Source organism: Microcaecilia unicolor, chromosome 2 (genome assembly GCF_901765095.1).
Source record: "Microcaecilia unicolor chromosome 2, aMicUni1.1, whole genome shotgun sequence".
NCBI lineage: Eukaryota > Metazoa > Chordata > Amphibia > Gymnophiona > Siphonopidae > Microcaecilia > Microcaecilia unicolor.
The window spans coordinates 597,459,967-597,486,557 of record NC_044032.1 but is presented as its reverse complement, the minus strand read 5'-3'; the positions used below and the strand labels follow the sequence as shown (position 1 = coordinate 597,486,557).

The 26,591-nt window shown below is 45.1% G+C and overlaps 1 protein-coding gene across 1 annotated transcript in view; it reads left to right on the top strand.

Annotated features, from left to right (window-relative positions):
* The first annotated feature begins 891 nt into the window (after positions 1 to 891).
* TLL1 (tolloid like 1) overlaps positions 892 to 26,591 on the top strand; it is a 499,423-nt gene continuing 473,723 nt past the window's right edge. The window contains exon 1 of the mRNA XM_030191579.1: positions 892 to 1,409. Within this exon, the coding sequence (XP_030047439.1) occupies positions 1,256 to 1,409 (154 nt within the window). The 5' untranslated portion in view covers positions 892 to 1,255. The remainder of the gene's footprint in view (positions 1,410 to 26,591) is intronic.

The following is a 26,591-nucleotide window of genomic DNA, read 5'->3' as shown; positions in this document are numbered from 1 at the left end:
GATGTCAGTGCGACAGCTGGATTACAGTGCAAACACTTAATAGTATCACTAAAGCATTGCATGCCAGTGTAAAGGGGGGGGGGGGGGGGGGTTAAAGATGATCGGCAAAACGTGAGTTAATATATCTTGGCCCCATTGCAAACTTAATAAAACCTCACATCGACGCGCGGAGGCTGAATTCACACTGGCACCGTTTGAAAGAGCACGAAGTGAGAAAAGTTTTAAGAAAACCTATTTTAACCTCGAGCAGTGCGGAGGCAGCACCCACAGCAACCGCCACCTTGTTCACGGTTTTATGAAAGCGGTGAGACCTTTTTTTTTTTTTTTTTGCACTTTCCCTGTGGTGAAATTGCTTCACGCATGTTCGTGGCTGCACTTCAGAGATCAATGGAGCCTTTTTTTATATATACGTGCTTTCCTTACTTCAGCAAACTCTGAGCACGTGCGCGTTATTCACTTGCGGCTGACATTAACCAGGAGCGGAGCGAGAGCCGCAGACACAGACTTTCTGGCCGCTGGTGGTGGTGATTCTTTCCGTTCACTAGTGCCCCAGTGCTGTTTAGTCTGGCTGTTGTTACTTTTATTGAATTGATGTGTGCGCGTGTAGGTGTTGTCCCAGCGCTCTCAAGAGAGCAGATCAGGGACAGCCTTAGTCTATCATGACCCTGGGACGCTCTGAAAAAAAAAAAAGTAAGCAGGATGCTGACGATTGTTAAATGCCTACAAGATTATTATTGGTTTTTTTTTTTTTTTTTAAATTAGTGAAATGACAGGAGAGGAAAAAGATCTGGGATTCTCATTTGGTGCTTTCTGATGTGATGATTGCGAGGCTTCTCTTTTAATAAGTCCTATTGATTCTTTTTTTCTTCTTCGGCAGTTTGTGCAGCCGGATTTCTGTAGGCTGGGTAAGAGCTGTGCTGACTGACGGAGCAGCAGCAGCCCCGGAGCATTGCTGCCGGTCGAGAGGAAGAGCGGCTGGAAGAGGCTGAAGTCCGGCATCGGCTGCCACTCATCCATCAACCCACTGCAGACTGACCCTGACAAGCCCGCGGGGAATCCACTGCATTCCTGCACTGGCTCATCTTCAAACTTGTCTTCTCTTTGAAATATTTTGATAGATACTGACACGTCCAGATGCAATCCAGCAGCGCTGATCAGCTCTAACTGGTACGGGAGATAAGAGACCTGCAACCTTCGGCAGTAAAAAATCTGTGACTCTGTCAGATTTCTCTTGTAACATTTATTCCAATACATTATGATAATGCCTCCCTGGGTCATCTTTTCCCTGGCTGGATTGACTTTCTGTGGGACGCTCTCTTTATGCCACGGCCTCGATTATGATTACATGTACGATTCCAACGAGCAGGAACGAGCTGAGGGTGTAGATTACAAGGATCCCTGCAAAGCTGGTAAGTGACTTTCACTCTTTTTGTACGGTTACGTTACGCCGGCTGGCAGATGAGTGCTTTTGCCTTGTATTTATGACAGGAGTGGAGGCTGGGGGGAGGGGAACTCACCTGCTTCCTCTGTGACTGAATTTTGGGATAATCTCCAGAACTATGCGTGCTAATTCGTCCCCTTTGTGAGTAATCTCCGGGAAAGCCCGTGAAAACTAGCAAATTGCACTTTGCAAAAGTACTTTGCTGGACGTTGTGATTGCGATGCTAACAAAAGCATGGGTCGCATAGAAATCGTCAGGAGGGAAGAAGCTCTTGAGAGGCCAGTGAAAGAGATTTAATTTCCTTTACGTGTCTTAACACCCAAAGTGTTGGAGCCTGATATGAGTTATCTCTCCCGTTTCCTGCTTGTTCAGGAAACGTTGGAACTTTTTTTGCCGAGGGATGAATGAAAAACTGTCCCGGTGCTGGGCTTGGGCTTCTGTGATCGGCTCTGCACGGTCCAGTCTCCCTTCTCTCAAATGATTGCCGCTCTCGTTTGTACTCTTGACATTGGTTTTATGTATTTTGTTTGCTTTCAACTCCATTTCCACCTTGCAGGGCCAACTTGGTCTGTCCGGTCAATTTCCAGCCTAAAACAGGTTCAGGCTACTTCAAGGATTCAACGTATAATGAAGTCCATCTTAACTACATTTCATGGGCCATTTTAGTCTCTTTTACCCTTTCCTTATTTTCTTTTTATTCTGTTTCTTCTATCTTCTCTAATTTAATTGTATAACCACTGGTCTGGCGATAGCCTAATCAGTACATTGTAAGCCACTTTGAGTCTGCACAATGTGCAAAAAAGTGGGGTATAAATGTGCTAAATAAATAAACAAACATTCCTAGCCCAGCTTTCAGCTATTCCAGGGGTTTCGCTGTCAGTGTAAAATTGCTCAGAATAAAGCCAGCAAACCCATCCCAGGTGTTTTAATTGAACCAACCTGACACCTTTGTGATGAACTTTCTAGACTTAAAACTCTTCCAGTCCAATATGAAGAAAGTGGGAAAGTTGATGTTGCAATCTGTGGATTTAGCTCCTTCATCTCCAGGCTGCTTTTCTGGGGTTCCCTTACAAATGCAAAAAAAAAACAAAAACCCCATAGGTCACAAATTTTAATACCACATACTGGCTGGCCCCACTGGTCCACATAAATTGCACATGGTACTACTCTATATTCCATTGTTATGGAAACTAGTAGGAGAAAACGTAGGAGCCTATTTACTAAACTGCATTAATTACTAGGGATGGGCTGTTGTTGCTTGGCAATATATAAGGTGCAGCAAATTGGGCATGTGCGCAGCTTAATTGAGTAATGAGTGAATTAGCATTGATAATTGGATGACAACCAATTCTGTATCAGCACTAATTGGCAATAATTGGAATTTCTAAAAAGAGGCGCAAGTAAATTGTAATGTGAGTAGCAGAAAGGGGAGCGTGACCAAGGGAGGAGTGGAGCGTGTCAAGAGCATTCCTTAACTTTACGCACATGGTTAGAGAATTCATGGCAGCCACAGCTCATTCAGGCACAGATATTTACACCAGGTTTTCAGTGGCATAAAGGGCCACAACTAAATGGAGGCACATTCCCCGGCCCTATGCACTATTCTAGAAACCATGTCTAACCATAGGCATGGTTTACAGAATAGTGCTAAGCACTATTTTTGGATGCACCCATTTACAGAATCTGATTCTTTGGGGGGGGGGGGGATGCACCAAAGTCCTCGTTAGAGCCGTTCCATACCGAATCCCATAACGAATCAGTACGGAACGGCTATGCATGAAGGAAAGGGAATGCAAATGAGCTGCTCGTTGCAGCTCACTTGCATTCTCTAACCCTTCATAAAACCGTCAGAAAATCAGCCCGTAGAGCATGCGCAGAGCAGCCAAGCGTTATGCTTTGTTTTGTTTGCCGATAATAGTGCACGCTTTCCTGATAATGCTTGCGTACACAAACTATTGCACATGCCCATGCATGCATGCACTATCAGGTTTCCACAAAGAGAGCCTCTTCTATGCAAATAGGGTGCAGTCTTTGCAAATAGTGCACACCATTTGCAAAAAAAGGCCCACCACGCTGTTTGCAAAGAGGGCACACTAGCGGTGTAGTCACAGGGGGGCGTTGGGGGTAGGGGTGGGGGCCTCAGTTGACATTCTTCAGGAGCAGCATCTCCCCCTTCCTTCCTCCACGCCGTTCCCGGTTTTTACCTGTTTCGTCATGTTCCAAACATGGCAGCAGCAGCGATGCCCATGCGCTGCCCTGCTGCTGGCACCGGCCTCTTCCCTTTACTGCGGCCGCCTCTCTGATGTAACTTCCTGTTTTGTCAGAGGATCAGGCAGCCCCAGTCAAGGGAAGAGGCGGGTGCCGGCGGCAGGGCAGCGTATAGGAATTGCTGCCGCTACCGAGTTTGGAAGTGATGAAACAGGTAAATGCCATGAATGGGCTGGAGATAGGATGGGGGGGGGGGGGGAGGCAGCATCTTTGTCAGGGGGGGCGGCGGCTGCATCTCAGCCGGGGCGGTAGCATCTTAGCTCCACCTCAGGCAGCATCTTGCCTTGGGCTGGCGCTGCTTGGGAGCCTTGGCGCCCTCCAATTTGGGTTCAAGCTCCCAAAGTCTGCTGGTTTGGCTGGTGGGGGTCCCCAAGCCTTGCCATTAGAAGCTTTCCTGCAGCGATATTCACCGCTGCACTGCTTGCCCTGTTTTCCCCTTCCTCATGCGCATGCTTGGTTTTAATGAAATCGAGCATGCGCGAACTTCGCGGGTGCTCAATTTTACTAAAACCGAACATGAGCACCGGGGCAGGAAAGCAGGGCAGGCAGTACAGTGCTGAGCATTGCCACAGGAAGGCTTCAGCTGACAGGATTTGGGGAACCCCGCCTTCCCAGGTATATGGGTTGTGGCGGGGCAGAGAGTGGCGGGGAGGCAGATCAAAATGTAACCCCTCACCTTGGGTTCAGGTCCCCCCCCCTCCAAAATCAAGGTATGGATACTCCTCTGGGGCACACTGTTAATAACATTGCTTCCATAAGGACAAAATGGCTAGAAAAGCTGTATAAAATGACATTTTCATGAATAACATGAACAATGACATGAAATGAAAATGTCTGCCTGTCCATCTCTAGCAATTAATATGCATTAAGACTTAACATGATGCCTTAGAAGTTAGCACATGGTAATTTTTGCATTAACAGCTAATGTGGAACATAAAGGAGAAGGGAGAGGATAGAGAGTGCTTTACAGTTAACATATGGGAAGTTACTGCATGTTAATTGTTGCCAGAGAATGTGGTAAAAGCAGTTAGCTTAGCAAGGTTTAAAAAAGGTTTGGATAACTTCCTAAAAGAAAAGCCCATAAGCCATTATTAAGATGGGGAAATCCACTGCTTATTTCTAGGATAAGCAGCATAGAATGTATTGTACTGTTTTGGGATCTTGTCAGGTACTTGTGATCGGATTGGCCACTGTTGGAAACAGGATGCTGGGCTTGGTGGACCTTCGGTCTGTCCCTGTGTGGTAACGCTTATGTTCTTAACATGCAGGGTGGCCCAACAATTAGACAAGACTAGGCATGTGCTTAGGGCAGCAGCTTCTTGGGTACAGCAAAGAGCAGCTGCAGTCAAACCAAAACAATAGATCTTAGCAGAATCACAAACTGAAAGAAGCATCATTGCATCCTGTAACCTACACTTTATAGAATGTTTCTATTGTGACCATGATTGGTGAGTTTAATTATTGACATCTCCTGGGGAGGTGCAGTCTAGGGGCATGAAAGCTAATTGGGGGGTGGGGTTGTAATGCTGCAGATTTGCCTAGGCTTCCTATTACCTTTGCACTTGCTCTGGTAACAAGGCACAGCTAATACCATCTGAATAGCAGCAGCTAAATGCATTGTGTTGTCTGCCATTCAGTTAGGGAGCAGTTCTATAAAACTGTACCAAATTTGGGCCCTGAAATGCAGAGCACAGGTTATCTGGGCATGGAGTAAAGCGTAAGTTGGCATTAGCACAGCAACATTTAGGTGCTATCACGCACATGAAAGCAGGGGTGGACTAGCAGAGACCTGGACCCTGCCCTGGGCAATAAGGGTCATAGGCCTTCTCATGTCCCACATCTCTCCCTTTCTCTATCCCCCTGGATCCAACATCTCTCCTCCTCACCTCCCCAGATCCCACATCTTTCTCCCCCTCCCCCTCTCCAGATTGAACATCTTTCTTTGTCTCCTCCCCCCCCCCTGCCCGCCCCAGATGTAACATCTCTCACTCTCATTCTTTGTCCTTCCCCCAGGTGCACCATCTGTGCCTCTCTCTTCTCCTGGGGGCACTATCTCTTTCCCCTCCCTCTACAGCTCTACCATCTCTGCCCCTCCCCTCCCCTCCCCCACAATCAGATCCAACATCTCTGCCTCCCTTTCTCCCTTCCCCAGGCTCAACATCTCTCTCCCTCTTAATGCTAACATTTCCTCCTCTGTCCTCCGTCCACAGGTTCAGCTCCCCCCCCCCCCCCCCATCCACATTTACCTGAAAAATTCCTTTCTCCATACAGGGCCTGGCATAGACTGCCTGCTGCTGCGGCCCGGCTTTGTGGATGCAGGAAGTTACATCAGAAAGGGGTGGGTCACAGGAGAGAGAAGGTTCTGGTCAGTGACAGACAGCCTATATTGGGACCCTGTATTGAGAAAGGAACTTTTGAGGTAAACACACAGGGGGAGGGGAGAGGGTGTCAAAGACAAAGGAAATGCTGGAGCAGGAGAGGGACTGAGAGAGAGGAGGAGTGCCAGACTTGGGACAAAGGGGAGAGGCACTGGGCCCCCTCCAACTGCTCTGGGCTCTTGGGGATTTCCCGGTTGCCTGAATGGTCAGTCCACCTCTGTGAAAAAAGGCAGGTGTAAATGTTGCATTTTGGAATGTAACACAATATTCTATAAGTTCTGCATGTAAGTGTAGGGCCTGCCCATGTGCATGCCTCCTTACATTTGTGCACGATATGGGTTGTGCGCTAACCTTGTAGAATACTGCATAAGGGCGAAAGATTTTATAATTTCGGGGGTTGGTAGTCAAAGCAACTTAACTTATTTCTGGTGAGTTAAAAACTGGTCGTTTTCAGTGGCACTTAACCAGTTAGCACCTAAAGTAAAATTGGTTACTTTGGGGCATTCCACAGGCGGAGTCAAAGCTTGTCTAGTTAAGTGCTGATATTCAGTCAGTGCTGTTCTATAATGGGGGCTCATCTTTGAGTGCCCATTATAGAATAGGATTGAGTGCAGCACTGACTTTTTCAGCTCCATTTACTGAATCCTAGCCCTTGGTGCATAAAGTTGCAAGTGCAAGTTATAGAACAGTTTCAGTTATGCACTGAATTAACAATTAGTTGGTAATTAGCTTGAAGAACTAATTATTGGTTTTAATTGGTGTTATTTGGTGTTAATTGGTGTTACACTGACTACATAGCTTATTACCTTTAGATTGTAAGCTCTCTTGAGCAGGGACTGTCCTTCCCCTTGTCTAAACTTGTACAGCGCTGCGTAACCCTGGCAGCGCTATAGAAATGCTAAGTAGTAGTAGTAGTAGTTATTTGGTGCTAATTGCCACTGATTAGCAGTTATGCATATACATACCCTTAGTTAGGATTCTACAAATTGTGCGTACAAATTCTATCATGCAACTGCAAGGGAGAGGGGCATGCCTTGCAGATACGCACATGGGTTATAGAATACTGTTGAATTCCCTATAGCTGCTGCTGGGGCCACGCAGGGCCAGCTTGTTTGCTGCCTTCTGTTGATGGTAGCAGTTGCCTTTGAGGACCTCACCGGTTCCACTGGTAGGGTCATGCATTTGCTGGGGAGGCTCAACTGCTGTTACCTCCTGCCTAAGGAACTCTTAGTCTGCCCCTTCTTCCCCCTCCAGTGGGGGCATGTCCCTGCAGGGGTTCTCCTCCTCCTCCTCCTCCTCTACTTCCATCTGCTGCTGGGTACCCATGATTCAACACTACTTTCTCCCAGGCCCTATTGGCAGCAGGCTGGTCCAGGACAGGCTGAGTGCCAGCTGAAGGGTAACCTGTGTGTTGAAAATGTTTGCAATTTTGGTCAACACATCCTACATGGCTTGTATAGTGATGCAGTTGGCTAGCAGTAGGCAGGGACAGTTGGGGGCTGTTGGTCGTTACCTGGGGGACATCTATAACCTGTGGCACCAATGAGATGATAGTGGAGGAGTAGCCTAAAGGTGAGTGCAGTGGCCTGGGAACTGGGTTCTATTCCCACTGCAGCTCCTTGTGACTCTGGGCAAGTCACCTAATCCTCCATTGCCCCAGATACAAAATAAGTACCTGTATATAATATCAGGCTTATTTTTGAATGAGAAGGGCGCCTATCTTCCGACCCAAATCGGGAGATGGGCGTCCTTCTCTCAGGGTCGCACAAAACGGCATAATTGAAAGCATAATTGAAAGCTGCTTCTCATCGCGGGGACGGCCAACGTTCACGGGGGCGTGTCGGCACCATAGCAAAGGCGGGACTGGGGCATGATTAGGAGATGGGCATCCTCGGCTGATAATGGAAAAAAGAAGGGCGGTCCTGATGAGCACTTGGCCGACTTTACTTGGTCCATTTTGTCTTGCAGCCAAGCCGTGAAAAGGTGCCCAAACTGACCAGATGACCACTGGAGGGAATTGGGGATGACCTCCCCTTACTCCCCCAGTGGTCACCAACCCCCTCCCACCCTAAAAAAAAAACTTAAAATTTATTTTGCCAGCCTCTATGCCAGCCTCAAATGTCATACCCAGCTCCACGACAGCAGTATGCAGGTCCCTGGAGCAGTTTTAGTGGGTGCAGTGCACTTCAGGCAAGCGGACCTAGGCCCATCCCCCCTACCTGTTACACTTGTGGTGGTAAATGTGAGCCCTCCAAAACCCACCCGAAACCCACTGTACCCACATGTAGGTGCCCCCTTTACCCCTTAGGGCTATGGTAGTGATGTACAGTTGTGGGGAGTGGGATTTGGGGGGCTCAGCATCCAAGGTAAGGGAGCTATGCACCTGGGAGCAATTTGTGAAGTCCACTGCAGTGCCCCCTAGGGTGCCTGGTTGGTGTCCTGGCATGTGAGGGGGACCAGTGCACTATGAATTCTGGCTCCTTCCACGACCAAAGGGCTTGGATTTGGTAGTTTTTGAGACGGGCGTCCTTGGTTTCCATTAAGGCCGAAAACCGTGGACGACCATCTCTAAGGTCGACCATCTCAACATTTAGGTCAACCATCTCTAAGGTCGACCTAAATGTTGAGATTTGGGCATCCCCAACCGTATTATCAAAACAAAAAATGGACACTCATCTTGTTTCGATAATACGGGTTTCCCCGCCCTTCGCCGGGACGTCCTTAGACATGGGCGCCCTTAGAGATGGTCGTCCCCGTTCAATTATGCCCCTCTATGTAAACCACTTTGATTGTAACCACCGAAAGGTGGTATATCAAATCCCATCCCCTTTTCCTTTCCTTATAGCAGGGACCCCCTGAACCAATGATATGATAACTGTTTGTCCCCTGATAGGGTTGTCTCCCAATGGGCATGCAATTTGGGTCCTGGCCCTAGATATATATATATATTTTTTTTTTTTTTTTCTTTTACCTGTCTTATTGTTGGTTTGCTTGTATTGTAGACTCTGTCCTCTAAAATTTTTATGGCATTCCTTTCTCTCTTTATTTTAGCCTGTACACCGCTCTGACCTGGTTGGAAGGGTGATATAGCAAATTTTTAAATAAACAATGAACAATGGGTGACCAGGCACTTGCTGGGAGGTAGTATGCCACTGCACTGTTGCATGGATGGGGCCATTGTTATAGCCCTTCTAAGGGATGTGGGGGTGTGTGTGTGCATCCCCATACCTATGTGGCATACAGCTGGCTGGGAGATGGCAATCGACCCTGTTTGTTCCTCCCATCCTTCTGGCCACCTCTGCTGGTGTGCCCACGAGAAAGGTTTCCCACCTTGCATTTGGGAGCATCTATCTGTGACGTAATCATGCTAGCTAGCTTGGGGACCTCACTGATGCCAGTGGCTGCACATTACTCCACGACTCATGGGTATGTTCTTGGGGGCAGTGTGTGTGTGTGTGGGAGGGGGGGGGGAGGAATACGCATAGGTGGTAGTTTTCTTAAGAAGGGGTTTTGTTCTACTATCATGTAGAGGTTTCAAGGGCCCCAGCTTTAGCCTTGAGGGATATTTCACAGGGCAGTATACCTAACTTTGGCTTCACAGTGGTATATACAGTCAGTGTGGGCTCTGGGCCATGAGAGGCCATCCATTTGGTTGGCAACTTCTGCTCTCACAGCCCTCTGTAGTCAGTGTACTGTCCTCCTTGAACATTCCTTTATCAGGTACATGTGTGGCATAGGGCTTAAGGCTGTGGCCCCCAATGCAAGGGATGTGGATTTGATTCCCACTGTGGGTCTTTCTGGTTACTCTTTTATTTACCCTGCCATAGCTGCTGTAACGTGCTAGGTAGGTTGTGTATGACATGCTGACCATTTTTCAGTTGGTCACAGGAGAGTGCTCAACAACATCCCTTCCCCCCACCCCACCCTTCCTTTCCATGTCATCTCAAAGGTTTGGGTTTGGTACCAGCACATGCTAGTGGATATGAGGCTTGTGGACACACTGTAATGAAGATAGCTGAACACTCAGGCCTTGATCCTGGACAGAGCTGTTAGAGGGGTGCTATGTCAGTTGAACTTATGTCAGGCCCTGACGTACTCCCTCATGCATAGGATGAGGTCTGAGTCTTCCCACCGTATTTGTCTTTACCAGCGCCTATGCACCTCAAGGTCACGGTGTATGCCAAATTGTCTGTGGTTCAGGTGATGGGGCTTCTTGGCTTCACATACATGACATGCTGTGCTTCTCACATAGTCTGCGACAGATGGCAACAGCCAGATTTGGGGTGGGGGCTGAGGGGGTGGATATGCTGTACACAGGCACAGGTGCTGTGTGCACTGAGGTGGCCATGGGGAGAGTGGATGGCATGGTGGCCTTTCTATGGAGCATGTGCACAGTTGCTGAGTGGTGGGGATGGGCAGTGGGGTAAAGCAGGTGCCTTTAGGTGGCTGCATGTACTTTGTTGAGCTGCTGCCAGCGATCCCATCAGTATGTAGGTGAGGTGCAGTATGCTGGTGCTTGGGATTAAAAAAAAAAAAAAAAAGACCTCACTGTATCTGACCATGCCTATGTATGGTGCTTGCACATCAGTGGTGATGTGATCCTGGGGGGGCACTGCTTCACACTCACATTTCTAGGCTGCTCCTGATGGCTTTTCATGCCCTGGTGGCAGGTGGTGGTGGCATTTAAATATCTCTCAGACACAGGAGGACCAGGCGCTCAGACTCCTGCACTGAGAAACTGGAGTCTCTGCGCAGTGATATTGCTGTCTACAATGAGGAGACTTCTTTGCACATGAAGGGAACTGCCTGCCATTGTGCCGGATGTTTTCTCGACGCAGGGACCACAACTGCCGTTGCAAGTTTTGTGTATTGTATTTCTGATTGGTGGAGATGTTTATCTCAAGATAAAACTAGACCCAATTTTCAGCGAAAAAAGTAAAATACTAATAGCAAGCTGAAAAGTATTTGACTATCCCAGTCCTGTTCAAAAATGTGCAAAATCAATGAAATGTTTCATTTTTTTCTTATTTAAAGTGGAGAAAAATGACCTCAGTAGTCAAAGCATGGCAGCAGTGTCATAATAGCACTCCACTTTCTCCACTTTAAATAAGAAAAAAGTGAAACTTATTTCATTGATTTTGCACATTTTTGAACAGGACTGGGATAGTCAAATACTTTTCAGCTTGATGTTTATCTCAAAACATCTATGATGTTTGCAGTGCATCACTTTTTAAAACTTTTTTTTTGTATATTTGGATATCGGAAAACGTTTAATTTACCTCTTGCATATTGGCCTATTTGTTTTGTATGTTTTCCGCTAAATTTTTTTTTCGCCATTTGGACGTCATATCAAAAATGCCCCTCCACATGTCTCAAGATATCAAAACTTCCCCTCCACGTGTCTCAAGATATGATTGTGCAGTGCTTACATTATTTTGTATCAACTGAGCATGTGCCTTGGCTGCCAGTCCATTGTTATAAAGAGGGAGCATTCAAAGTTTATCACATAAATAAAAACTAATTGTCTAGCAGTGATGTTTAACCTGAGGCTTGGGGACTACAAGTGATTTCTCAGGCTCTTGTAGATCACAGGTTTCTATAATTTCTTTCTTTTAGCAAGATAGAGTTAAAAATTACAATTCTTATCTTCACATAAGGTTAATGGTTGAATATGGCTCTTTGAGAGTTGGCTTCCTGAATGTCAGGGGTTGATTGTCACAGCTTTCATGTTGAAAAAGTGTGATCTCCTTCACTGCTGAGAGAGATTAATGGATTCATGAAATGTACAGGGTAGCCACCCTTAGTACATTACCATTCGAACTGTGTAAGATATCCTTATTGGCAACAACTCTGACTGGGAAATATAAGAAACCATGAGAAAGAATTTATGAAATCTGATTTTTACATTTATGCTTTCTTTTTAGTTTCTCTGCTTCCTTCTCTGTATTGTGAATAATGTTCTTGTTGAAATGGAACTGCTCTCTAGGGTGCTTTGAATTTAAAAAGCAGTAGGGTTCTAGTTTGTCATATAGGGCTAGATGCTATATATCTCGCCTAAAAAATTGGCACAAAAAATGCCTAGGCATATTCTATAATGTACACTGAAATTTAGGCATACTTTACAGAATATGCCTAAATTTTGGCACAGTTTATATAATCCGCAAAGCCCCTGTCCATATGACTAAATTTCAACACAGGTAGTTATGCCAAGTAAAACTTTTACGCCAAGTAAAACTTGATGTAAATGTCGACGTCTAAATTAGGCGCAGATTGAGTATTTTCTATAATAGCGTGCATAGTTTTTAGAAACACCCATGAACCACCCATTCCGTACTTGTGGCCACCCCCCCCCCCCCCTTTTTCAGCTATGTACTTTGGAATTTGCGTTCATCATTTTAAAGGATACACTTAGACAGTTATACGCGTAAATTCTAATTAATGCCAATTAGTATCAATTGTTAAGTGGCAATAATCAGCACTTATTGACTTGTTAGATAATTAAGTTGCACGCACAAATCCAGAATATGACCGTTTTACACACACACAGCATAAGTCGTGCTATATAGAATCCGGGGGATATTGTTGAATGGGCTGCTGATTCCATAAATCCTGTTGTGCAGAGTATGAGCTTAGCTTTGTAATGCTACTGGTGTGATAGAATTATCTCTGATAGTTTAGCATTTCTTGTACAAAATGATAAAGCCCTCATTAATGCAATAAGCTGATGGTCTGTAACATTTGTCAGGTAAGGTATATTGAAAGCCATTGCACAGTTTATGAATATAGGGCAGTGTTGTCCAACCTCAGTCCTCGAGGGTCACAATCCAGTTGGGGTTTTAGGATTTCCCCAGTGAATATGCATGAGATCTATTTACATGTACTGCCTTCGATTGTATGCAAATAGATCTCATTCACAATCATGGGGCAATCCTGAAAACCCGACCTGGCAAGGGCTGAGGTTGAACACTCCTGATATAGGGGATATTGGGTCCCTGACAGTTGGTCTAATGACAGCTTGTCTAATGAACAATTGATCTAAAATACACAATGGCTAATGGGTAGGTTGATCTAAAAGACAATTGCTTGTGGGAGCTTTTATATAGGAGCGATCTGTGCTTAATCTATTAACAAAGAGCAGTACATGTAGTTTGTGATATATGGAATGTGATTGTTTTTTAAATTTTGTTTTTATTATGTATGTTATCTTTGAACCACCTAGGTTATGGGCCATATACATTTTTAGAATAAATTGGTACAGTTGGTCTAAACAAAAGAGGAGACAGGATATTGATCCAAAAATCAGCAAGATACAGAAATTAATGATTAGCACACAATCTTTATGAAATGTTAATTTTATAAACTTATATATATGAGTGAAGAAACTTAATATGAGAAAATTAAAAAGCAAGAACGTTTTTGAATATTGTTCTAAAAGCACAGATTGTGGGCAATGACATATAGTAAATCCAAAATATTGTAGGAGGCTCGATGTGTAAAATGGACATAATACGATCTTCACGGCTTTTTTCATCATTTTTCTGTTTCTTTCATTGCTCACCTCATATCATGCTTTCCATCTGACCTTCAATATCTTTCTACTCTTTCTGCAATCCAGCAATCAATTTAGAAACTCTAACATATGCTATTCTAGTCTTCTATGAAATGATTCCCATGAATCCCACTGCTGCTCCTTGTGATCTTGGGCAAGTCACTTAACCCTCCATTGCCTCAAGGCACAAACTTAGATTGTGAGCCCTCCTGGGACAAAGAAATATCCAGTGTGCCTGAATGTAACTCACCTTGAGCCAGTGGCATACCTAGGGTAGTTGACACCCGGGGCCAGTCATTTTTTAACACCCCCCCCCCCCCCAAATCCAGTACTAGGCATACCGAGAATACAAAACATCAGGACCTATACAGCAATTCTACCATACCATAAGCAGTAATTTCTACGAGTCACACAAGGAAAAGGAAAGCATCTTAAACACTACAGTGAGCACTAGAACATCAATTCACCTATTGTAAAACGAAACCAGACAGAATAATACAGATCGTCGATCCTGCACAGTCAATGCCAACTGAAAGCCATGTCTTTTTCACAAACACAGATATACCCTAATCCACCATAGAATAAGTAGTAATATTTAAACTTTCTATTTAGACAAAAATTAAACTGAACCTCCAAGATGCCAGACTCTGCATACAATGCAACGCCACAGAAACAGAAAATGTCCCCTAGTACTGTGCAAAATATAAAGACAGCAGATGTAAATTTGAAAAAACTAACAAATACCAATCACCACTTTACAAATTAACAAATAGAAATAAAACAAATAATATCATTTTATTGGACTAATACATTTAGCTTTCAGAGGCCAAAATCTCCTTCCTCAGGTCAATACAGTATAGTGCTGTTACATTATCCTATCCTGACCTGAGGAAGGGGGTTTTGTTCTCTGAAAGTTATGTCAAAATGTATTAAAATTAGTCCAATAAAAAGATGACCTTATTTACATGTTCTACTTATAAACATTTATTAACACAGCTACAATATTATATCCTAAAGCAAAATAATTAAAATATATATTTACAGTTTGTTGTCTCTGGTTTCTGCTTTCCTCATCTTCTTTTCACTGTCTTCCTTCCATCCAGCATGTCTTCGCTCACTCTCTGCCATCCAGTGTCTGTCCCCTCTAATGTCCCTTCCATCCAGTGTCTGCTCTCTCTCTCTGCTCCTTCCATCCACTGTCTGCCCTCTCTCTCCCTTCCATCCACATCTGCCCTCTATTTCTGCCCCTTCCATCCACCATCTGCCCCAGTCTGCCATCTCTCTCTCCCTTCCATCCACATCTGCCCTCTATCTCTGCCCCTTCCATCCACCATTTACCCCAGTCTGCCCTCTTTCTCTCTCCCCCTTCCACCCACCATCTGCCCTTTCTCTCTGCCCCTTCAATCCGTCTGCCCTCCCTCTCCCATCCATCCATGGTCTGCCCTCCCTCACGCTCCCCACTTCCATCCAGGGTCTGTCCCCTCTCTCTCTGCCCCCTCTTTTCAGCCCCTTTATTCCACCTGCCCCTAGTTCCAGCCCCAGCCCACATCTCCCACCTGCCCCCCTTTTCAGCCCCACTATCCCACCAGTCCCCAGCCCTTTTCTCCCATCAGTTCCGAGCTTCAGCCCCAGCCAGTTCTCCCTGTCCCCTTTAAAGCCCCCAGTTTCAGCTCCTGCTCCGTTTCAGCCCCCAGTTCCAGTACTAGCCCCCTTATCCCAAATACCCTCCTTTTCAGCCCCCAGTTCCAGCCCCCTTCATCCACCACATGCCTTGCATCCCCCCTTTTCAGTCCCAGACCCATTCTCCCACCTGCCCCAGGCATGGACCCATTTTCCCTCCTGCCCCCTTGTCAGACCCCCAGACCCCTTCTCCCATCTGAGCACTCCCCTCCCCAATCCCCTTCTCCCCTCTGAGCTCCCCAATCCCCTTCTCCCCTCTAAGCACCCTCCCCAATCCCCTTCTCCCCTCTGAGCCCCCCCTCTCCCATCTGAGCTCCCCCTCCGTCGAGAGGCCTGAGCCCTCTTCACCCTAAAGCCACCACACTGCTTTTTTTTTTTTAAATCCATGCAGCGATGCAGGCAGCGCCTCGCGTCTGCCCTGCATGAACTGAAAAGAGGAAATCGCTTTGCTGACGTCGGGCCTTCTCTCGCTTGTTGTAACTTCCTATTTCCTCGAGGGCGGGACAACAAGCGAGGGAAGGCCCGATGTCAGCAAAGCGATTTCCTCTTTTCAGTTCATGCAGGGCAGACGCGAGGCGCTGCCTGCATCGGCGATCGCTGCATGGATTTAAAAAAAAAAGCTGTCGGCTCTCGCGGAGCACCCCCCACCCGCTGACACCCGGGGCGGACCGCCCCCACCGCCTCCCCTTGGTACGCCACTGCCTTGAGCTACTACTGAAAAAGGTGTGAGCAAAATCCAAACAAAAAAAAAATAATGATTCCACTATGTTCTGTGTTCAACGTATGCCCAGGTCAACATGAACATTGACCAACCACAGAGATGGTGGAAGCAACGGAGTTGATTTTTTAGTAACTCAGTATATTCATTCATGACTGAAGTCTTTACTCTTCCACATCAAACACTTGTGAATTTGCACCTCTATCATATTCAGTTAAAGTTTTACTTATTGCATTACAATACCAAGTGGCTTTCAAGGTTAATGCCTTGATTAGATTAAAGCATGTGGTGTGTTCTCATTACTGACTTTAAAAAAGTGATCTGCCAAATGTTTTAGTTGATTATATTTCCCTCAGATGTTGAGGTCTCTTGGAATGTAAACTGCTACGGGTCCATGTTGAATGTGGTGGTATACAAAACATCTTTAGCTTGATTATTTAATTTTTTAGACCAATTGTCCATTAGATGACTTGTCTCTTTGGACGAATTGAATTTTAGACAAACTGTAGGCGCCTTCTTTGTGTAACCAACGACTGGGACTCAGATTTTTTTGTCGTATCTGGCATTTGGAGTCATCACAGCGCCCTTCTTGAAGCAGCCAAGGAGTTGGTGAAACAGGGTGCACTTGTTGAAGGGTATAGACTGATTGCGGTGTAGGATGTAGCCAAGAAAAAAAGCAGGATTGCTGGTTCGCCTCTCCGTCCAAGCCGATATCAGCCACTTATCCTCAGGATTCATTACAAACTGTAGTTAAGTATCAGGTACCGTTCAAGTTGAGTTTAGAAGGTCCTGGGTCTTAGGTGTAGATTTATTGGCATGTCTGGGTAGATGGGGGGGGGGGGGGGGGGGTTGCCCGTGCAGTTAGTATTTGAGTCGGGCTCAGTCTATTCGAGTAGTAGTTTGGTGTTCGGTGTCTCTCACTAGGTGAAAAGGTAGGAACATTGGAGTTTTTTAGATCATTCACTTTTCTCAGGTAAAGTGAGTTTTTTGCGCTTGATCATTTTTTTTCCTTTGTTCTGTATAAGAACCAATGATAGTAATGGACTGCTAAATTGATAGTGGTTTCATCAATACAATATTTTACCCTATCAGGAGCTTTGAGGTTCCTATTTATGTAATTTGTTACAGATTATTCATTGGAATCTTTACTAACCCAGGGGGGAGACACCCACAAACTATATTTTTAACATTCAAACTTTTAGGAATTGTTGAATCTACAATATTAAATTTGAAATTCCCTGTGTAATTACAGTGTTTTTATAAAGGGAAATTCAAGAAATGGTGCAGACATTTAGGTGCCGGGTTGATGCGTGCTAAACGTGAATTCTATAATGGCAGTTCTGCCAATTTGCACCAATTGAGGCCAGTTATTGAATTTAATTACTACTACTACTACTATTACTACTAGTTATCATTTCTATAGCACTACTAGATGTATGCAGTGCTATACACTAAACACAAATGAGACAGTCCCTGCTCAACAGAGTGTAGAATCTAATCAAGACAGACAAACAGGATAAATAAGGGACTGAGGAATTACTTATGGTGGGAATGGTAAAACAGACTTGGGTACTGAACAAGTAAATAGGAGTAAGGAGAAAAAACAGCCTCAAAAAGGTGGACTTTTAGCCTAGATTTGAAGATGGCCAGAGCTGGAGCTTGACGTACTGATTTAGGAAGTCTATTACAGGTGTACCGTGCAGCAAGATAAAAGGAACGGAATCTGAAGCAACTGACCTTATTCTATACAGTGGGGGAAATAAGTATTTGATCCCTTGCTGATTTTGTAAGTTTGCCCACTGACAAAGACATGAGCAGCCCATAATTGAAGGGTAGGTTATTGGTAACAGTGAGAGATAGCACATCACAAATTAAATCCGGAAAATCACATTGTGGAAAGTATATGAATTTATTTGCATTCTGCAGAGGGAAATAAGTATTTAATCCCTCTGGCAAACAAGACCTAATACTTGGTGGCAAAACCCTTGTTGGCAAGCACAGCGGTCAGACGTCTTCTGTAGTTGATGATGAGGTTTGCACACATGTCAGGAGGAATTTTGGTCCACTCCTCTTTGCAGATCATCTCTAAATCATTAAGAGTTCTGGGCTGTCGCTTGGCAACTCGCAGCTTCAGCTCCCTCCATAAGTTTTCAATGGGATTAAGGTCTGGTGACTGGCTAGGCCACTCCATGACCCTAATGTGCTTCTTCCTGAGCCACTCCTTTGTTGCCTTGGCTGTATGTTTTGGGTCATTGTCGTGCTGGAAGACCCAGCCATGACCCATTTTTAAGGCCCTGGCGGAGGGAAGGAGGTTGTCACTCAGAATTGTACGGTACATGGCCCCATCCATTCTCCCATTGATGCGGTGAAGTAGTCCTGTGCCCTTAGCAGAGAAACACCCCCAAAACATAACATTTCCACCTCCATGCTTGACAGTGGGGACGGTGTTCTTTGGGTCATAGGCAGCATTTCTCTTCCTCCAAACACGGCGAGTTGAGTTCATGCCAAAGAGCTCAATTTTTGTCTCATCTGACCACAGCACCTTCTCCCAATCACTCTCGGCATCATCCAGGTGTTCACTGGCAAACTTCAGACGGGCCGTCACATGTGCCTTCCGGAGCAGGGGGACCTTGCGGGCACTGCAGGATTGCAATCCGTTATGTCGTAATGTGTTACCAATGGTTTTCGTGGTGACAGTGGTCCCAGCTGCCTTGAGATCATTGACAAGTTCCCCCCTTGTAGTTGTAGGCTGATTTCTAACCTTCCTCATGATCAAGGATACCCCACGAGGTGAGATTTTGCGTGGAGCCCCAGATCTTTGTCGATTGACAGTCATTTTGTACTTCTTCCATTTTCTTACTATGGCACCAACAGTTGTCTCCTTCTCGCCCAGCGTCTTACTGATGGTTTTGTAGCCCATTCCAGCCTTGTGCAGGTGTATGATCTTGTCCCTGACATCCTTAGACAGCTCCTTGCTCTTGGCCATTTTGTAGAGGTTAGAGTCTGACTGATTCACTGAGTCTGTGGACAGGTGTCTTTCATACAGGTGACCATTGCCGACAGCTGTCTTTCATGCAGGTAACGAGTTGATTTGGAGCATCTACCTGGTCTGTAGGGGCCAGATCTCTTACTGGTTGGTGGGGGATCAAATACTTATTTCCCTCTGCAGAATGCAAATAAATTCATATACTTTCCACAATGTGATTTTCCGGATTTAATTTGTGATGTGCTATCTCTCACTGTTACCAATAACCTACCCTTCAATTATGGGCTGCTCATGTCTTTGTCAGTGGGCAAACTTACAAAATCAGCAAGGGATCAAATACTTATTTCCCCCACTGTAATTTGCACATTCAACTTTGCATTCTGAGCATCATTGGGCACCAGGGGCGGCCCGACCATTAGGCCACCTGAGGTGAGGGCCTCAGGATTCACTGTTTTGGTAGCAGCATCTCTCCCTTCCTTCCTCCCTCCACCCTGTTCCCCGATTTTACCTTCTTTTTACATTTTATAAAAGCCAGCGGTGGCAGCAGTTGCTGTATTCTGCCCTGCTGCCGGCACCCAACTCTTCCCTTTACTGTGGCCCGCCTCTCTAATGTAACTTCCTGTTCCCTCAGAGGCAGCTGCAGTAGAGAAGAGGCCAATGCTGGTGGCAGGGCAGTGTATGGGAATTGTTGCCACTTTTGGAAAATGGAGAAAGAAGGTAAATTTGGGGAAGGGGTGGAGGAAGGAAGGGGGAGATTATTATTTATTTATTTAGATTTTGCTCACACCTTTTTCAGTAGTAGCTCAAAGTGAGTTACATTTAGGTACACTGGGTATTTCTCTGTCCCTGGAGGGCTCACAATCTAATTTTGTACCTGAGGTAATGGAGGATTAAGTGACTTGCCCAAGATCACAAGGAGCAGCAGCAGGATTTGAACTGGCTGCCTCTGGATGTCAAGACTGGTGCTCTAACCACTAGGCCAGTCCTCCACTCCAACTTGGCCCGGAGTTGGGGGGGGGGGGGGGTGGCATCTCAGCCCTGCCTGAGGCGGCATCTTGCCTTAGGCCGCCTCTGTTGGGCACCCAGCTATAGAATTTGGGGGACTGTGTGTAGTTTTGCATTTGGTGAACTAGGCATGTTGTTTTTCAGCGAACAATGGGGAAGATTGAAGGAAGGGCACCAAGTTAGGTACAAAAGAATTTAGTGCTAAGCAAGTATTTTATAATGGCCAAGTTGGACATAACTTAGTAGTTGAATGCCTAATTTTAGGCTTGAGCATTTATACCATGTCAAAGGCTGGTGTAAATGCTTGTACCTAAATACTGTCAGTTGCACATGTAAACAATGCATGTCTCATACGCCTATGACCCACCCATTTCCCTCGCATGGTAACACCCCCTTTGCAATTATGTGCTATAGACTTACCCCCCAAATTCTATATGTGGTGCCTTAAGTTATGCACACTAATTTGAATGCATGGCCAAATTGCGCACATAACTTGATTAACAAATCAATTAGCGCCAATAATTGGCACTTAACAACCAATTAACATCACTAATTGATTTTAATTAGAATTTACACACACAACTTTCTAGGTGTATTCTATAACGCAGTGCACATAAATTCTAATGAGCACAATCAAAAAGGGGATGTGGCAGGGGTGTGTGGAATGGGTGGCTTATGGGCATTTCAAAAAACTATCCACATTTTTATAGAATACACCTGATCTGTGCCTAACTTCGGTGCAGGTATTTAGGCTTGGTTTTAGGTGGCCTAAATGGGTGCACCTAAATTTTAGACACAAGAATGGCACGTCAGCATATTCTATAAACTGTGCCTCTCTTAGAATCACGCTCAGCGCATGGTTTTATGGCACCAAATTTTAAAGAGTCATATAGAATTTCCCCCTTAGACACGAGGGGCCAGATTCTATAAATCATGATCAAAAAGGTATCACATCCTTTATAGAATTGCACTTAGCGCCAATTCCCAAGCCCAAACTTTAAGTATCATACTTATGCCTGTTGACATCTGGTGTAAATGCTGGCGCCCAAGTTGGGCATGCTGACCCAGTATTCTATAACTAAGCATGCAACTTTTTGGCGCATCTCTGAAATGCCCATGCCCTTCCCATGGCCATGCTGCCTTTTGAGTTATGTGCTATTGGAGTTAGACTCACTCTCTTATAGAATAGCGAGCAGCCATCTGTGTGTGCAATTTCTAATGGGAGCCAATTAACTTCAATAATTGGATGGCACCCAATTATTGACGGTTTTGACGCATATCTTGGGATTTGGGTGCTATGTATAGAATCTTGAGGTTGGTTTATAGAATAGCGCCTAAGCACAATTATGTGTGTAACTGCAATTGATGACAATTAACACTACTTAAGGGCCATTATTGGCAGTTAAATCCAATTAACACCCACTCAAACAAATAAGTTAGGTGCTATTCTATAACTAGCACTTGCATGTTTACGTGCTAGTGACAAAATCGAGCACTCAAGTTTATAGAATTAGAGAAAAGCAGGTGCAGATCACTGCAGGTATTTTTTCTTGACAATTCCCATGTGTTGTTTTCCTTTGAGAACTGAAGAAAAGTTTGCAGGTAAAAGTACTCATGGCCCTTACATCTACCACATTGTTTATAAAATTCTCTCTCCTCCCACCCCAAAGGGATAACTTCATAATGGCACCTGCTTAAAAAGTCCACCAATGCACCTATGTTATGCCTTTTTATGAAGGACAAAATATATACAATTCCCTCCCCCCCTTCTTTAAACAGGGACCTTCAGAAGAGGGAGCTGCTGCCAGAGAAAATCTCTTGGCTACATAGAAATCAGCTCTGATGATTTCAGTCATGAGTTCTGTTTCTCTGTATATATATTTTTAAATTGAAAGTATAAATGTGGCCTTCAGTTCAACTGGATCAATATATGCAAAACAATATGTAAAAGGGACACAAACAATAGCAACTAGAACTGCAAGTCCAGAATGTCTTCCAAACCGCTGCCTATCAAGTCCGACTTGATAGGCAGCGGTTTAAACAAACCTTAAAGATTTGTTTAATAAATCTTTGGAGAAGGGAGAGGTTCCGAGGGACTGGAGAATGGCGGAGGTGGTACCTCTTCACAAAAGTGGTGATAGGGAAGAAGCTGGAAACTACAGGCCGGTAAGCCTCACTTCGGTTACTGGAAAAGTAATGGAAGCCATGCTGAAGGAAAGGATAGTGAATTTCCTAGAAGCCAACAAGCTGCAAGATCCGAGACAACATGGTTTTACCAGAGGGAAATCGTGCCAAACGAATCTCATTGAATTCTTTGATTGGGTAACTGGAGAATTGAATCATCGACGTGCTATAGACGTAATCTACTTAGATTTTAGCAAAGCTTTTGACACGGTTCCTCACAGGAAGCTCTTAAATAAACTAGATGGGCTGAAGATAGGTCCCGAAGTGGTAAACTGTATTAGGAACTGGTTGACGGACAGACGACAGAGGGTGGTGGTAAATGGAGTTCGCTCGGAGGAGGGAAAGGTGAGTAGTGGAGTGCCTCAGGGATCGGTGCTGGGGCCGATTCTGTTCAATATATTTGTGAGTGACATTGCCGAAGGGTTAGAAGGTAAAGTTTGCCTATTTGCGGATGATACTAAGATTTGCAACAGAGTGGACACCCGGGAGGGAGTGGAAAGCATGAAAAGGGATCTGAGGAAGCTAGAAGAATGGTCTAAGGTTTGGCAATTAAAATTCAATGTGAAGAAATGCAAAGTGATGCATTTAGGGAGTAGAAACCCACGAGAGACTTATGTGTTAGGCGGTGAGAGTCTGATAGGTACTGAGGGGGAGAGGGATCTTGGGGTGATAGTATCCGAGGATCTGAAGGCGACGAAACAGTGTGACAAGGCGGTGGCCGTAGCGAGAAGGTTGCTAGGCTGTATAGAGAGAGGTGTGATCAGCAGAAGAAAGGAAGTGTTGATGCCCCTGTACAAGTCGTTGGTGAGGCCCCACCTGGAGTATTGTGTTCAGTTTTGGAGGCCGTACCTTGCGAAGGATGTTAAAAAAATGGAAGCGGTGCAAAGAAAAGCTACGAGAATGGTATGGGATTTGCGTTCCAAGACGTATGAACAGAGACTTGCTGACCTGAACATGTATACTGTACCCTGGAGGAAAGGAGGAACAGGGGTGATATGATACAGACGTTCAAATACTTGAAAGGTATTAATCCGCAAAAAAATCTTTTCCGGAGATGGGAAGGCGGTAGAACGAGAGGACATGAAATGAGATTGAAGGGGGGCAGACTCAAAAAAGATGTCAGGAAGTATTTTTTCACGGAGAGGGTGGTGGATGCTTGGAATGCCCTCCCGCGGGAGGTGGTGGAGATGAAAATGGTAACGGAATTCAAACATGTGTGGGATATGCATAAAGGAATCCTGTGCAGTAGGAATGGATCCTCAGAAGCTTAGCCAAAATTGGGTGGCGGAGCAGGTGGGGGAAGAGAGGTTGGTGGTTGGGAGGCGAGGATAGTGGAGGGCAGACTTATACGGTCCATGCCAGAGCCGGTGATGGGAGGTGGGACTGGTGGTTGGGAGGCGGGAAATACTGCTGGGCAGACTTGTACGGTCTGTGCCCTGAAAAAGGCAGCTACAAATCAAGGTAAGGTATACACATATGAGTTTATCTTGTTGGGCAGACTGGATGGACCATGCAGGTCTTTTTCTGCCGTCATCTACTATGTTACTATGACTTGGCACTGGGTTTCAGTTAATCTGCCTCAGGAACCAGTGTTATTGCAAAATATGCCCTGGTTATGACAAGCTGTTCTCATTCGCAATGGTGTCCCTCTTCCCATAGCGTTGCCATAATTTATCAGAACAGATTTTGCCATTATGCTGGTCCTTGAAGCAGATTAATTGTGATCTTGGGCAAGTCACTTATCCCTCCATTGCCTCAGGTACAAGATTAGATTGTGAGCCCTCCAGGGACAGAGAAATACCCAGTATACCTGAATATAACTCACCTTGAGCTACTACTGAAAAATGTGTGAGCAAAATCTAAATAAATAAATAAATAATTGAAACCCAGTGCCAAGTTGGACTCGATAGGTAGTGGGTGCATAAATTTAGGCACTCAGCTTTTTTGGAATATCAGGCCCAATGCATTTATTTCCAGTTTGATATACTACCTCTCCCAGTAGCTACAAAGCAGTGAGAGGGATAAAAACATGAGGAGCCAGGGCTTAAGTTGGATTTTGTCCAGGAAGGGAGGGATTGGCTAAAGATGGGAGGCCGTTGTGCTGGGGGGGGGGGGGGGGGGGCACGACAGAGCTGTTATGGCAGCCTTGTACCACAGTTGTGAAGAATTTGTAAACATTTGTTAGTGTGTGGCAGAGGGGTTTACAGGGTCACATGCCCCTTACATCTAACTGGTCAGCCAGGAATGCACAGTTTTCCCAGCAGCAGCAACTTGAGTACAACTCCCACATCATATACTACATAGCTATACTTTGGAATTGTGATACATACCAGAGTTTAGCAAATCTTGTGGAAATTTTAGAAATTCACCCATGAGAAAGGAATAATTGACAAGCTTAAATGTGGTTTTCTTTTCTTCTAAGGAACATTTTAGGTTGGTATAAACTGCATAAATATGTCTTGCATATTCCACAGATGTATGCTATCAATTCTGTCAAACACAGACTCCCTTGCTTAAGTCATGAGATCCAGTTTGAAAAAAGATGTGCTCAAAATTATAGATATTGTAACAGCAGTGATGTCATAGATGGATTAGGAGGTTGTGTGCAGTAGACCATTTCGTTTTACCATATGCATGTGTCAGAGAAAAAGTTGACTTAGATATGTTTTTTAAAAACCCTAGCAAGGAGCAGAGGGTGACTCACGACTCTCAAGATAGGAATAACAGATGAAAAAGTCTTTATTAAGACACCACTTTGGTGCCTCAATAAAGAATTTTTCATCTGTTACTTCTGTCTTGAGAGTCGTGAGTCACCCTCTACTCCTTGTTGCATCTTGTTTCTCCGTAGAGGTTTCTTCCTCTTTTCCTGTGGATTTGTTAAAATATAAAACAGTAACATGCTTTAGCAGAGCATCCTAATGTACTAAAAGGGTTTTCCTATTTTGTGTCTATGGGAAGAAATAAGGATTCGACAAATGAGCTATGGGTAGAACTTCTTTTATTGGACTAACTCAACACATGTGTGACTAGTTTCTGTCTACAGGAAAATGCCTTGGACATTTGTCTAGAGAGAATATTTACTGCTCCCCCTTTTCCTCATTCTTAGTTTCTAATGATTAGAGTCCAGGAGGCACATACAGCATGGAAAATTGATTTGCAGCTTCTCACTACTGTGAAAACCATTATATTAGTCCAAGAAACAGTAACTTGAGCTCACATTTTGTCAATGGGTGAATATAGTATAGCACAAACAAAACCTGCCTTTCATGTGACTGCCTTGCTGGAGAATCACTGCTTGTGGCTTCTCTGAGTACAAACATTTAGGGCCTGATGTACAGAAAGAAGTGCTGGCAATCAGATGCAAGGATGTCCTTGTGGGGAGAGAACTGTTGCGATAAATCAGTGTTCTGTATCCTTTTGATAGACCCGCCCCTGCAACTGGCTGCAGAGCATATGCATTGCACCTTCTTACCCTTTCCCATCCTCCTTTTTGCAGACATGGGGCATAAGAGACCAGTACCCTTTACCTGCTGGTGCCAACTCCACAGCATCATAATATAGGGAGGGAGGGAGGGAAATAGAGAGAGATATCATTGTTTTTCTGTCTTTCTTTCTCTTCCTTTCATCCCCCACAGGTATTAAACTCTGTGTCTCCTCTCCCTCACCACTGCTTGTTTTCTCATATTTAAGACTGACCTGATAAGATTTGAACATTGCAAAGTAATACATGTGGGCTGGGCTTACCAATTGTGGGGCTCTGTGCAGACCAATTTGGGGGGCCCTTTGGCGGTCTGGTATGTCTTCTGGTCTTTGAACTCCCCACCCTACCTTAAAACATGTGCTTCTCCATAGAGGGATTAGGGCAGTGGCAGCAATTTGCATAGGCCATCTGCTGCTGACCCGGGAGTCTGCTCTCTGCCATGTCCCGCCCCCTTCAGATGTAACTTCCTGCTTCTACAAGGGTGGAATGTGGCAGAGAGCAGGCTCCAGGGTCTGCAGTAGATGGCCTATGTGAATCGCTGCCACTATCTTGAGCCCTCTATGGAGAAATGCACATTTTAAGTTAGGGTGATGGAGGGTGGAGTGTGGAGGAGGCTCGGAGACAGGGGGACATATGTGGGCAGGGCCCCTAGGAGCACCGGTCCCTGTGCAGCTGCCCCCTTTGCCTCTGTTTAAGGTCAACCCTGTGTGGACAGGTAACTTTTTTAACAGGGTGCCTAGGCTGTAAATGTGCATAGGCACATATCACCATTTCATAAGGGCAACATATGCACCTACATATCTTTCCAAATGTACTCCAACAGGAAAGTAGGTATACACAGTTATCTCTGCTTGTAACAGGTACAAATAGGCTATCTAAAGTTGTATAGCTGTGTCAGTAA